The sequence below is a fragment of the Triturus cristatus genome, chromosome 1_2 (genome assembly GCF_964204655.1).
Source record: "Triturus cristatus chromosome 1_2, aTriCri1.1, whole genome shotgun sequence".
Lineage (NCBI taxonomy): Eukaryota > Metazoa > Chordata > Amphibia > Caudata > Salamandridae > Triturus > Triturus cristatus.
The window spans coordinates 315,919,553-315,932,443 of NC_140580.1; the positions used below are offsets into that span (position 1 = coordinate 315,919,553).

Here is a 12,891-nt window from a genome sequence, read left to right on the forward strand (position 1 = left end):
CCCACCCTTAACCCCTTCCTCCCTCTCGCTTTCCCTGTCACCAGTCCCTCCCTCCTCTCATGTCTGTGCTTTTAACTCCTGTCCTGTCTCCTTTGTGTTGCTGCTCACTAACGCCCCCACCGCCAATACCCCGCCCATGTTCCTCGATGCACTCTCATTATTCTCAAACAGAACTGAATCGCCAAACACGTACTAACTATCTCTGTTTCCGGCCTCTCTGATACATTGCATCTGCATTGATCGAAATTGTCTTTCGGACCTCGTGTTATTTCCAGTATTCAAGAAAATAGAAATGAGAGTGAGGAAATGGTGTTGTGGGTTTGCGTAAGTTTTTACATCAATGCCCTCCCCAGTGATGTAATTTAATCTGATTTTGCTACTTTGCACTGCAGTTTGTGTCTGCTTAGCAGCTGATCGTTTGTCCCTCGCCCGTTTTCGTTCCCTGTCTGTAAGTTCCTGTTCAGCATTCATTCAAAATAGGCAACGTCTGGAAATGTACCGCCATACTCGCACAGTATCAGCTTTACATCTGGTTTGTGGTCGCATTTTCTGCCTGTGCAGAGATGTTCCCACAGAGGTCCCATCCTCAATGAGCATATATAGCGCATGGATAAAATAATCTTTCCAATGCAGCGCTGTGATGGCCTGGCTCAGTGTTCCAGCACCCAGCATGACCTCGCGGGTGACTGACTCCTCTTGCTGTCAGTGCTGGAGTGGGCTTTTCTCTTCCAGACTTGTTCCGTTAGCCAGTGCACGGACTCGGCAGATGGCTGCAGATCATGTGGTGTCTCAGGCAAGGGTGACCTTGTAACCTTACGTGAAACAAATGATGCTCCCCCGCCACGACTGTCATCCGCAAAGTGTAGGAGGTTCGACAGGTCTGCTATATTTTCTGATTATTCTAGCTCTGCGCCGGATTGTATGAGTACCTGAAATTAAAAATAAATATGTGTAGGTTACGTGTAGAATAAAACTGAACAAGCATGGAAGGCTTTTGAGCCCTTTGGTTGATGCACTTCTGTTTCGTTTAAATTTGAGTTAATACTTTGTCAAGGGCCCCACCGGGAAAGTAAGGTCTATGAGATAATGCCCGTATGAAAGGAGAATCCAGAAACATGTGCTTCTTTGTATGACTGTTTTATTTGCTCAACACAGTCTTTTCATCAAAGATAGTCCGGTTTCCAGGAGGCGTTCCTGCAATCACCTTAGGTTGTAGGGTACAGCCTGGATTCGTGGTTCTCCCTTGAGGCTCCATAAACCAGGAAAACAGGAACAAAACAACAAAGAAATACCACTGGTCAGTGCGGGTGGCCAAGACACTCTTAGAGACGGGAGGGGGACTGTGAAGGACCACCAAATACTGCCACCTTGTGCAGCCCTGCTTTAACAGACGGATGGTGTCCTCCCTTTAGGAAGTTCCCTTCCCCACCCAGTGCCCCGAGAATCCCCATAGTCGGAGGCGTACCTTGTCTAGCCACGCTCCTCCTGGAGAGTGGCGGGGCAACGTGTGGTCTCATAGTCTCCTGGCCCACCGTGTTGTTGGCTTCTGCTCCCTCTTCTTTGGATGTCTGACGTCTCACCCACAGGATTGGCGTGGTCTCGCTTCTCTGCGTCCTCCCAGGTTCGCGCTTTCGTCTCCTCGCCGAAGTGCGTTCTCTTCCTCCTCCTCCTTGCCGCTTCCTCCTGATAGGGCAGCAGGGAATGACGTCTCCTTACGGGACTCCTCCTCCGGGATGTTCCGTGGTGAATTAAAGGGGCACTCCGCAGCCTGCAGATGGAGCATCAGTACTTCAGCTTTGGAATGCATCGGGAAGCAAGTTGTCAGTTCCCCCAGTCCGTCCAGTTTGTTATTAGTCTCCCAACACACCCCTCCCCGAGGATTTCCCCGATCGGGGGAAAGAGGAAAACGCGACAAATAGTCTGCGTTGCCCTACTCCGTACCCTTCCGGTGACCAACCTCGAATCGGAAGGGCTGCAGGGCCAAGAACCATCTAAGAACCCGGTCGTTGCAGCCCTTGTTCCTTTGGAGCCAGGTAAGTGGGGCATGGTCCGTATACAAAACGAAAGGCCTCCATTCCAGATAGTACCTCAGCTTCTCAATACCCAGCTTCACCGCTAAACATTCTTTTTCAATTGTGGGTTACACACGTTCCCTAGGAAAGAGCTTCCTACTAATATAGAGGATCGGTCTTTTGAGTCCTTCTGAATCTAACTGGGACAGGACCGCTCCTATACCCACCCCCAAGGCGTCAGTCTGGAGGATGAACGGTTCTTGGAAGTCAGGAGTAAGCAACACCTGAGAGGTGGTCAAAGAATCCTTCAGTTGCTGAAAGGCTAGGATTTGAGGGTTGGAGGGGGAGTGAAGACTGGAAGGGGAGGCAGTTTTTTTTTTAACAGGTTTGTGAGAGGGGCAGCGATGTTAGAAAACTGGGGAATGAAGCGCCTGTAATATTCCACAAGTCCCAGAAAGGCCCTTAATTCCAGTTTGGTTTTCGGAAAAGGGGTGTCCTGTATCGCTCTCACTTTTTCTGTCTGTGGTTCAATCATACCTTTTCCTAGCAAATAGCCCAGGTACTTCACTTTTTGGAAAGCAAATTTGGATTTTTTTGCGTTGATGTGCAAATGAGCACTTCTAAGCTTGGATAAAATAGCATCGAGATGACCCAGGTGTTCATTCCAAGATTTACTCTACACTATGATGTTGTATAGAGGAATATCTCTGGTGTTGTTCGAGAAGTGTGTCCATTAGTCTCTGGAAGCTGGCGGGGGCACCGTGTAACCCAAAAGGTAAGACGGTAAAATGGTATAGTCTGTCAGGTGTGGAGAAGGCCGTTTTCTCCTGATCATCGGTGTTTAACGGGATCTGCCAATTGCCTTCTGTGAAGTAGATTGTGGAGATGTAACATGCTTCACCTAATCGTTCGATTAGCTTATCAACCCAGGGAAGGGGATAGCTGTCTTGCTTAGAAATCCAGTTCACGGTCCTGAAATCGATGCAGAACCGAATACTACCATCCGGTTTTGGCACCAGCATGATGGGTGAGCACCAGTTACTCCTTGATGGTACTATGACACCGGACTCTAGCATCTGTGCGGCTGCTCGTTATAGGGCAGCCCGACGGGCTTCAGGAACCCTGTAGGACCTTTGTTTAATGATGACTCCTTCTTGGGTGGGTCTAGAATGCATGGCCAGGTGTGTTTTTCCAGGCTGATCTGAGAAGACATCCGTAAAGGAATGAAGGAGGGTTTGTATGTCTTGTTTCTCTCCTTCCGTCAGGTCGGTGTTAACAATGGTGGCGTCAACTGTATGAGTCTGGGTGTTTACTGTGGAGACGGTATGGGTTTTACTAGCAGGAGGGCCTAACCATTTCTTTAAAAGATTGATGTGGTACATCTGGGTTTTGGACTGGGAAAGACTCAAGACATAGGTGGTTTTGCCTATTTTTTTCACCACCTGATATGGACCTTGCCATTCCTTTTTCAGCTTATGGGTGGATGAAGGGAGCAGGATCAGAGCCCAATCACCTATGCATAACTCCCTCCAGCGTTTGCCTTTGTCATAGAAGTGTTGCTGTTTAACCTGGGCCCTTTCCAGGGACTCATGAGCCAGGACACTCCTTTTCCCAGCTCTCCTTGGTGATCTCCAAAAGGGTACGGGGCTTCTGTCCGAAGAGGAGCTCGAAGGAAGAAACGGCCAAACTACTTTGAACCTGGCTTCTTATGGCGAAAAGGGCCAACGGGAGAAGTTGGTCCCAGTTTTTTCCGTCACTTGTTAGTAACTTATTTAGGGTGAGCTTTAGATTGCCATTATAGTGCTCCACGAGGCCATCGGTTTGAGGGTGGTATACCGAGGTTTTTTATGTGCTTAATGTTCAGTTGCTTACAGACTTCTTTCATCAGTCTAGAAATGAACGGGGTCCCCTGGTCAGTGAGGATTTCACGGGGAAACCCCATTTGTGTTAACATCTCAATCAACCTTTGGGCAATGGTGGTAGTGGTCGCAGCTCGCAGGGGATGAGCTTCAGGGTATCGGGTGGAATAATCAACTAGGACGAGGACATATTTGTATCCCCTGGATGACTTGGGGAGGGGACCTATAAGGTCCAACCTTATCCGATCAAATGCTTTGCCACTAATGGGTAGAGGTCACAGGGGCACTTTTGGAGGGATGTAGGGATTCTTCTTTGGGCAAACGGCACATTATTGACAGTATTTATTTGTACGTAAATACCTGGCCAAAATAAATTGTGCAGAATGGACTGATTTGTTTTCTCTACCCTGCAGTGGCCTGCAAGGAGGTGGGAATGTGCACAGAAGAGGATTTGATCCCTGAAACCCATAGGTACCAATAGCTGGGGTTCATCTCCTTCCTTGGCGACTCGGTACAGGAGACCGTTCTGTTCCACAAAACAGGGGAAGGCTTTTCTGTGGTTGTTTTGTGTCTCTGTGGATCTTTGCCATATGTTACTAAGGGTGCTATCGTTCAACTGCACTGTCCTAAAGTGGTTATTCATGGCCCATGGCTCAGAGGTAAGAACATTATGGTGGGGGTCTTTCATTATGGAATAGGTCTTAGGTTACCCACTAGAAGATCGTAGAAACAGGGGATGTCTATGCCCACTATGAGTTGTTCAGGAAGGGAGGGAAGAACCTCTACATCAGCTAGGGTTTCTATGCTCGGTTCAGTCTGAAGAGTTACCCTTGCTACAGGATAGTCCCTGACATCGCCATGCCCACAGCTTATCCTAACAGTCCTCCAGGGGATGATCTGGGACTGGTAAACTAGCTCCCTCCTAACTACCGAGTGCTTGCAACCTGAGTCAAGGAGGGCTGTCACTACCTGGTTGTTCATTCTCAGACTTGCGTAGTAGATTGGTCCCATTTCCTGAGCATAAAGAATAGGTCGGGGCAATTAACTAACGTCCATATGTTCCTCTTCTGGTTTTTCTTTCTTCTTTTTGCAAAACTTTACAATATGGCCCCACTCTCCACACTCAAAGCGTTGGGGCCCGGAGGAGGGGAAGGTTTCCGGTCTTCCTGACTGTGTCCTAAAAGGTTCGAAGGGCAGTTTGCTTGGTTTCCTCTCTCACTTCGTTGTTTGGGGTGCTTTTTGTATTCGGTCTGGCTCCTTAATCATGTTGCGATTCTGAGCTCGAGCATACAATGTAGCCTTCTCCACAGCATGCTCCTAGATCAGGCCATCATGCCCTCAAAGCAATCTCTGGGTTCCTTAAGGCAGTGCCTCAAGATACTGCTCCAAGTACATCTTATCCATAATCTCTTCTTGGGTAGAATCCAGCGGTTTAAGCCAGTGATCCGTGGTGTCTTTAAGTTTGTAAAACAGGGTCTTAGGTGTGTCTCCTGGTGCTCCCCGTTTTTGCCTGAACTTGAGTTGGTGCGACTCGTTATCCACCCCCAGTCGGTCCATTATAAACTGCTTAACGTGTCCATAGGTAGCCATACCATTACTGTTAGCTATTTGGTAGGCGTCCTGGGCTTCACCCGTGAGCAAGGGGGCCAGGTAAAAAGGCCAACGCTCCGCTGGCCAAGTGCTGGCCTTCGTGGCCCTCTCAAAATTAAGAAAGTAGGAAACAGGGTCTTCACCTGGGACATATTTCTGTAGCGGAATTACCTTTCCAGGGAGTGCAGGCCCCCTCCCTTGACCGAGGGTCAGCAACAATTGTGTCTGTCCTTCTGCTAATTTGGTCATGTTCTCGGCCTGAGTTTGTATGACGGAGGTGAACACAGCACGGTCCATCGCTGCTTGATTTGCGTTTTTCTTCAATTCCCATTCTAGTTTATTTTGTCCTTCTTTAAGCTGGTAAACAAGATTGTCCATCCTGTATCAGATAGTCTATTCCCGCATTCTCCACCACAAATGTCTAGGGCCCCACCGGGAAAGTAAGGTCTATGAGATAATGCCCGTATGAAAGGAGAATCCAGAAACCATGTGCTTCTTTGTATGACTGTTTTATTTTCTCAACACAGTCTTTTCATCAAAGATAGTCCGGTTTCCAGGAGTTGTTCCTGCAATCACCGAAGGTTGAAGGGTACAGCCTGGGTTTGTGGTTCTCCCTTGAGGCTCTGTAAACCAGGAATACAAGAACAAAACAAAAAAGAAATACCACTGGTCAGTGCGGGTGGCCAAGACACTCTTTGAGTCGGGTCGGGAACTGTGAAGGATCACCAAATACCGCTACCTTGTTTAGCCTCGCTTTAACAGACGGAAGATGTCCTCCCTCTAGGAAGTTCCCTTCCCCACCCAGTGCCCAGAGAATCCCCGTAGTGGGAGGCTTACCTTGTCCAGCCACGCTCCTCCTGGAGAGTGGCGGGGCGATGCGTGGTCTTGTTGGCCTCCTTACATCTCCTGGTCCTCCGGGACGTTGGCTTCGGCTCCCTCTTCTTTGGATGTCCGAAGTTTCACCCACAGGATTGCCGTGGTCTCCGCTTCTCCGCATCCTTCCTGGTTCGCGCTCTCGTCTCCTCGCCGAAGTGCGTTCTCTTCCTCCTCCTCCTTGCCGCTTCCTCCTGATAGGGCAGCAGGGAATGACGTCACCTTATGGGACTCCTCCTCCAGGATGTTCTGTGGTGAATTAAAGGGGCACTCCGCAGCCTGCAGATGGAGCATCAGTACTTCAGCTGAAAGATTGTAGTTATTCTTGCACAATTTTGCTAGATCAACTTTTTTCTTCCCTAAAATTTTACATGCCACCAAAATTAAAAAAAGGAGTATTGTCCAATGTGATTCAATTCAAGCTTCATCATATTTAATTTTCAGAGTGTAAATATTGCTTTCTTATGAACTCAAAAAGGTTTGGGAGGTACCCTAGTACTTGGAAAAGGGATGGGTATAGATACTGAAACAAACACAAAGTTCCCTTCTCCTTCTACTCTGAAAACATGAGATTCAATCCTCTAATTGGATTGGTTACCTTAGTTTCATTTCATAAAACTTTATTCAGTTTTACAATGAAAAAACCATAAAAGTCACAATAAATATGCACATCCCATAAAGATATACATTAAAAAAAATTAGAATTCACAACCTTAAAACAAGAAGAATCACAGGTAAAATATGACAGGTGCGGTAAGCAAGTTTCAATGCATCAAAAAGAGAACACACTAGAAACATACTTTAAAACTATGAGTACTTCCTCCCCCTAAAGTGACTAATATTCCAAGCAGGCCCTGGTTCTCACCTGCGATTTCAACCTACAATAAAAATTATACAGTCTGGTTTCAACAGCTGCAAATACAAAAGTGCTGGGCGAACCTGGTTAAAATCAAGCCTCTTAAGGAGGAGGAGTATAAAATGTCTCCGAGGTACTTCATAGAATTTACAGAGGAACATAAAGTGTAGCAGATCCTGTGGAGACAGGTTGTCACAGCCACAGGGTGCTAACACCTGACCTCTGCTACTCCCTTTCGGGACAGCAATTAAAAGATGAAAAAAATCAAGATAAAACCGCTCAAATGTGGTCAGTGTTCCCAAGAGGTATGGCTCTGTCAGTGGGTGGGTTTTTCGTGTCAGAAATTTACGGACGCTAGGTTTACGTAGTTCCTGTTCATCCCTTTCAAGTTTCCTGTGCAAATGAATGCTTTCTTGACCAATTCAACATCCTTTTTTGTTATGGTTGAAGGTTTTAGAAAGAGTTCTGGGCGACCCAACTCAGAGAAGCGACCTTTAACATACTTCTGCCAGGGAATTCTGGACATATGTTCCAAGGACATACAGTCCATTAGGATCTGCTGGGTAAGTTTTAGTTCTTTGTTTGGCCAGCACTTAAGCCAAAACACTAAAGGGCGCAAAGCAAGAGTATCACACAGAAAAGGGGCCCCCAGTTCTTCGTGGGCTATCAAATTCGATAAGCCAGTTGGCATTCCCAGCAGACGCTTTCAAAAGTTGTTCTCTGCCACCTGTAGCGCGTCTGCGGTAGTATACCCCCACACATCACTACCATAACATGCAGTTGACACGCCCCTCGCCTGGTAAATTTTCAGCAAAGCTGCAATTGGGCGCTTGGCCATCTTAGCAGCAAAGCTGAAAATAGCGGCAGTTATTCGCGTGAGCTCCCCCTTTTTCCTTGTGATAAGGGCCCCCACTTCAGGCGGTCGTCCAACACGACCCCCAGATACGAAAAAACGGACGTTTTGGGGACCTTCGCAGAGCCTACAAAGAAAGAAAATGGTTTTGTTGGACGGACCCCTACCTGCATGATATAGGATTCTTGCATGATTGCTCTCTAGATCTCGAGACCCCATAAAGTTCAGAAAAGCATCTAATAAGGATTGAAGTCCTCTAGCGGTTCTCGCTATCAAGACTGCGTCATCCGCATATAGGACGGGGAGCATGCTCCTAGGTCAGGCCAGCATGCTGTCAAAGCCATCTCTGGGTTCCATAAGGCAGTGCCTCCAGATACTGCTCCAAGTATATCTTACCCATAATCTCTTTTCGGGTAGAATCCAGCGGTTTAAGCCAGCGATCCGTGGTGCCTTTAAGTTTTTAAAACAGGGTCTTAGGTGTGTCTCCTGGTGCTCCCCGTTCTTGCCTGAACTTGAAGAACAACTGTCAATGCGGCGTTTCGGTGCTAAGGTGGATCATCATCTTCTTCAGGACAATAGTTCAATATTAAAAATCTACTGATTTATATGGAAGCTCTTATATTTGGCAGGCCAGCAAGACGGGTGCTTGTTCTTTTAACTTCATACCTGGTATTACATTTATGCCTTGAAGGGATTCATAGAAATAGAAGGGTGAGAAAACTAAACAAAGACCCTCCAAAGAAAATTATAGGGTATCATCCGGCACCTATGAGACTGTAAAAACCAGATGAGGAACCCGTCCAGAACTTCTTTGGAGGCAAATATAAGAGCTTCCATATAAATCAATAGATTTTTAATATTGTACTATTGGCCTGAAGAAGGTGACGATCCACCATATCACCGAAACACCGCGTCGACAGTTGTTCTTCATGTATTTATTGCAAATATTGTTTACCTTTTATTGAAAAATATGATGAATATATTCCTTTGAATTCATATGTTTGATTAGAAATTGATTATTCGATGTATGATTTTATATATTTTTGTCTGTAAATTTAGCAACCTGGTAAAATTAGTCTTATTATATCTCTGTGTATGGCCTTACTATAACTAAGGTAACAATCCAATTCGAGGATTGAATCCTCATCTTTTCAGAGTAGAAGGAGAAGGGACCTTTGTGTTTGTTTCAATATTGCTTTCTTTCCACTTTACATTTAAAAAATAAAGAGTGGTTGGTTTATCATGCTGAAGTTCGCATACTACAAATATATGTTCCAGCACTTGTTCGCGGGGGGGAGGGGGTTACACGTGAAGCACTTTTTAAAGTCACAGTTGTGGTGGCCTGTGTGGTTTAACAACAGTTGACTCTTTTTAGGAATCCTATTTTCCCTTTTTTTTTTTTACCCTACCAATGCCCAAAGCTCCAGTGTTGTGAATCTGCTTGGTGTAATTAGCTATCATGTGTTTCTGCATTGGACTATACAATTATAAGACACTTCTGCATCCATGGCCTTTAAGTGAGCTCTAAATATTTTGCACCATGCGTCTGTTAATACGTCTTAAGATGAATGGGATGTGAACCCACTTAAAATATAAATTGAATGATTCGCTAGTTGACAATTAGATATCATACTCTTTAATACCGTGAACAGTTTCTTATGTTTCTGTATGTGAACTCAAAACTCAGCCTTAGTTTCTCATCCTTTTGGATTGTGCTCATAGTGTTGTGTCCCTGCAGGAGTGCATCTTCTTCTGCATACGTGAAGAGCCAGTGGTGTTCCTGCGACAAGATAGTGACTTTGTACCCTACACACCGAGAGGCAAAGAGAACCTCCATGAAAATCTACACAACCTGGAGAAAGGAACCAGAGTGGAGAGCTTAGAACTTGCTATTCGGAAAGAGGTAGATTTATTCAGCATTAAGGCTCAAGTGGCATGTTTGTTAAGTGGTATTTTTCTACTCTGATGCCTGTGCTTGCAGGTAGAAGGATTATATAGGTTTTCAACAGTATAGCCCTTAAGCAACCAAATATTCTAGCAATGTATCTTGATAATAGATCACAAGCACTGTTGGTTGAATAGAGCAATAATTACTACATAGAGAAAATTACCGCTGCTCGCCCCCTGCACCCCCCCCCCCCCCACTTAACACATACTACCCTGGGGTTTAAGTACCTGGGTACATTCCTGACACTCCACAAAGATGTATGTTACGAATGCAATCTATAGAGAGTTATAAGTACCTGCCGAGAGGATATGGATAGGTGGTGGGGATTGGATTTGCCCCTCACATTACTAGGGAGAGCAGCTGTTTTTAACCCCTTGAGTGCCCCGCCCTTTCCCCCTCCTGTGCCGGGCATTGTATTAGCGGGCGGGGTCCATGACGAGATAGTCTCGTCATGGGCACAGCGCAACCGCGCTCCATGACGAGACTATCTCGTCATGGGCATAGAAGAGGTTAAAATGGTTTGTTACCCAAGATACTCAAAGCCCTTCAACATATTTACTACCCGATTCCCCCCTAAACTTTCACTACAATAGAAGGGGACCTACGCATGTTGCTATGGGATGGTAAACACCCCAGAAAAACCTTAGCAACGCTCCAGCGTAACCAGTACAACGGTGGAATTGCCTTGCCCGACGTACGTGCTTACTACTGGGCATCATCTCATTAATGTTAATGATTGGCTCTATACTCTCCAAGACCACTCCACATTTAGACTTGAATGGTCCCAGCGGACTTTCATTTCTTGCCTTCACCTTTTAAATGAGGATCAAGGGACACAACATCTCCTTCCATCCACTAGGGTGGCGATTGCTGCCTGGGATAGAGCCACAAAGTCCATGGGGTGGCCCGGTTAGCCCACGAAGGAAACACCACTGTGGTGGGGAGATGGCTTCCTGAATTTTGTAAACTGAAGGGCTTTAGGGCCTCGAACCTGACAGGGATCTCTAAAGTGGGGGACCTCCTCGAGAATGGTGACATGATGCCATTCTCCTTGCTTCAGCGAGACAATTTCTATAGTACGCACAACTGCGACATGCATGGAGGGCAGAGGGGCTCCCGGGAGAAGGCATCCCGGAATTTGCACCTTTAGAGGGGAACCTATTGCTGGAAGGCTTGGGGAGGGGTGTGTTTTCGTCCACCTGTAGAACCCTCATTAACAACAAGTTAGACAACCTAAAGGGCTTATGTGAGAAGTGGGTGGTAGTTGTGGGAGCCTGGGAGGTAGCAATAAAGGCACAACTTTGCTAGGTCTATTTTAAAATCTTTCACAGAGTCTATTATGATAGACGTAGACTCCATGCCATGGGGAGGGCCCCTGACCCACGCTGCTTGAAATGTAAATATACAGAGGGGTCCTTGTTTCATACTATATGGGCTGTACCCAAAAACAGTCCCATTGGAGCGCTATCATAGGAGACCTTTCTGTCATGTTCTCACTGCCCCTTCCACTGGACTCCAAGTTTCTCCTTTTGGAAATCCCCAACAATCTAGATCTACCACAGACTCAGTTGATGATCTGCCGTCTTAGCCTGGTTGTGGCTAAGAGGGATGTGGCCCGCCACTGGGGTTCAGGGGAATGCCCCACACTGCAGGAGTGGAAAAGAGCCATGGATATGTATATGATGGCCGAGAGGGCCACCTGCCTTAGCAGAGGCTGTCTCCGAAAATGTTATAGGGTTTGGGGCAAATAGATTTAACTTTATTCCTAGAGAAACATGTAGACATTGGGGAGCAAGACTGAGATGGGGCTGGGTGACAGTCACTGCGTTTCTACATGACTTTACTGCTGTTTACTGTTCAAGAATTTTCTTCCACTAGTAACGCTGGATGGAATGCTATCGGATAGTGGGGGTGTTGGGTGTTCTATATTGCAATTGTTTTTCACATGCAAATAATGGAAATGTCTTGCACAATTGTAGTTTATTTGCTAATGCTGTGTTATCAATGAAAATTACTATAAAAATATTTCACAAAACAAATATCACTAAATATGGTGGTTCTTTATCATGCTTAATGGCCTGGATGCAACACATTTTAGTTCAGGTACTTCTAAAACAGTGTTTGCTGGTGGAACCCAGATCCAACTACCCTCATTGATTAGTAGTACCATTTAAATATCTTTTAAATGTCGTAATGTGATGTTTCTGCAGCTTCTAAAAACTGATACCTGTAATAAGGTTGCTCTCACTCTAATGTCACAACATCATTGCTCTGCTTCTTTTCATAGTCATTCTTGCCTTTATTTCTGGCAGGCTATGTAATTAACCCTACTGAGCTGACGGGAGCACTTATCTGAAAAACAACAATGTTTTCTAAATTCGATTTAACAGTTTAAACAAATTAAAACACTTTATCCATAGCTGAAGCGTCTTCATAAATTGTATTCAATGAATAGTAGTTAAACGTCCTGACTACGGAAACGGGAACGCTAAAAACTTGGCGTTCTGCTTTTTTTCTTCTTCATCCAAACGCCAAGTTTTTAGCATTCCCGTAGTCAGGACGTTTAACTACTATGTTTCGAATATGTTGATGAGACCCCTGATAAAGGGCCATGATTGACCCGAAATGCGTGGGTTGAATAAATATTCGGATTGAATATTATCTGTTACCAAGGAACCATTGGTTGCATGATACCAATTCATTGAATACAATTTATGTAGAAGCTTCAACAATGGATAAAGTGTTTTAATTTGTTTAAACTGTTGAATCGAATTTAGTAAACAACGTTGTTTTCCAGATAAGTGCTCCCGTCAGCTCGGTAGGGTTGTTTCCCTCCCAGCACACCTGTTTGCAACATTCAGTCGGCGCCTTTGGACACGGCGCACTGACAGGGACGTACA

General features: G+C 45.7%; 1 protein-coding gene across 4 annotated transcripts in view; it reads left to right on the forward strand.

Annotated features, from left to right (window-relative positions):
* The window catches only part of PALD1 (phosphatase domain containing paladin 1), a 958,342-nt gene that overhangs the window by 439,492 nt on the left and 505,959 nt on the right, over nt 1-12,891 (forward strand). For all 4 annotated transcript variants that reach the window (XM_085603872.1, XM_085603871.1, XM_085603874.1 and 1 more), the window contains one exon: nt 9,782-9,946. In XM_085603872.1, the coding sequence (XP_085459998.1) occupies nt 9,782-9,946 (165 nt within the window). The remainder of the gene's footprint in view (nt 1-9,781; nt 9,947-12,891) is intronic.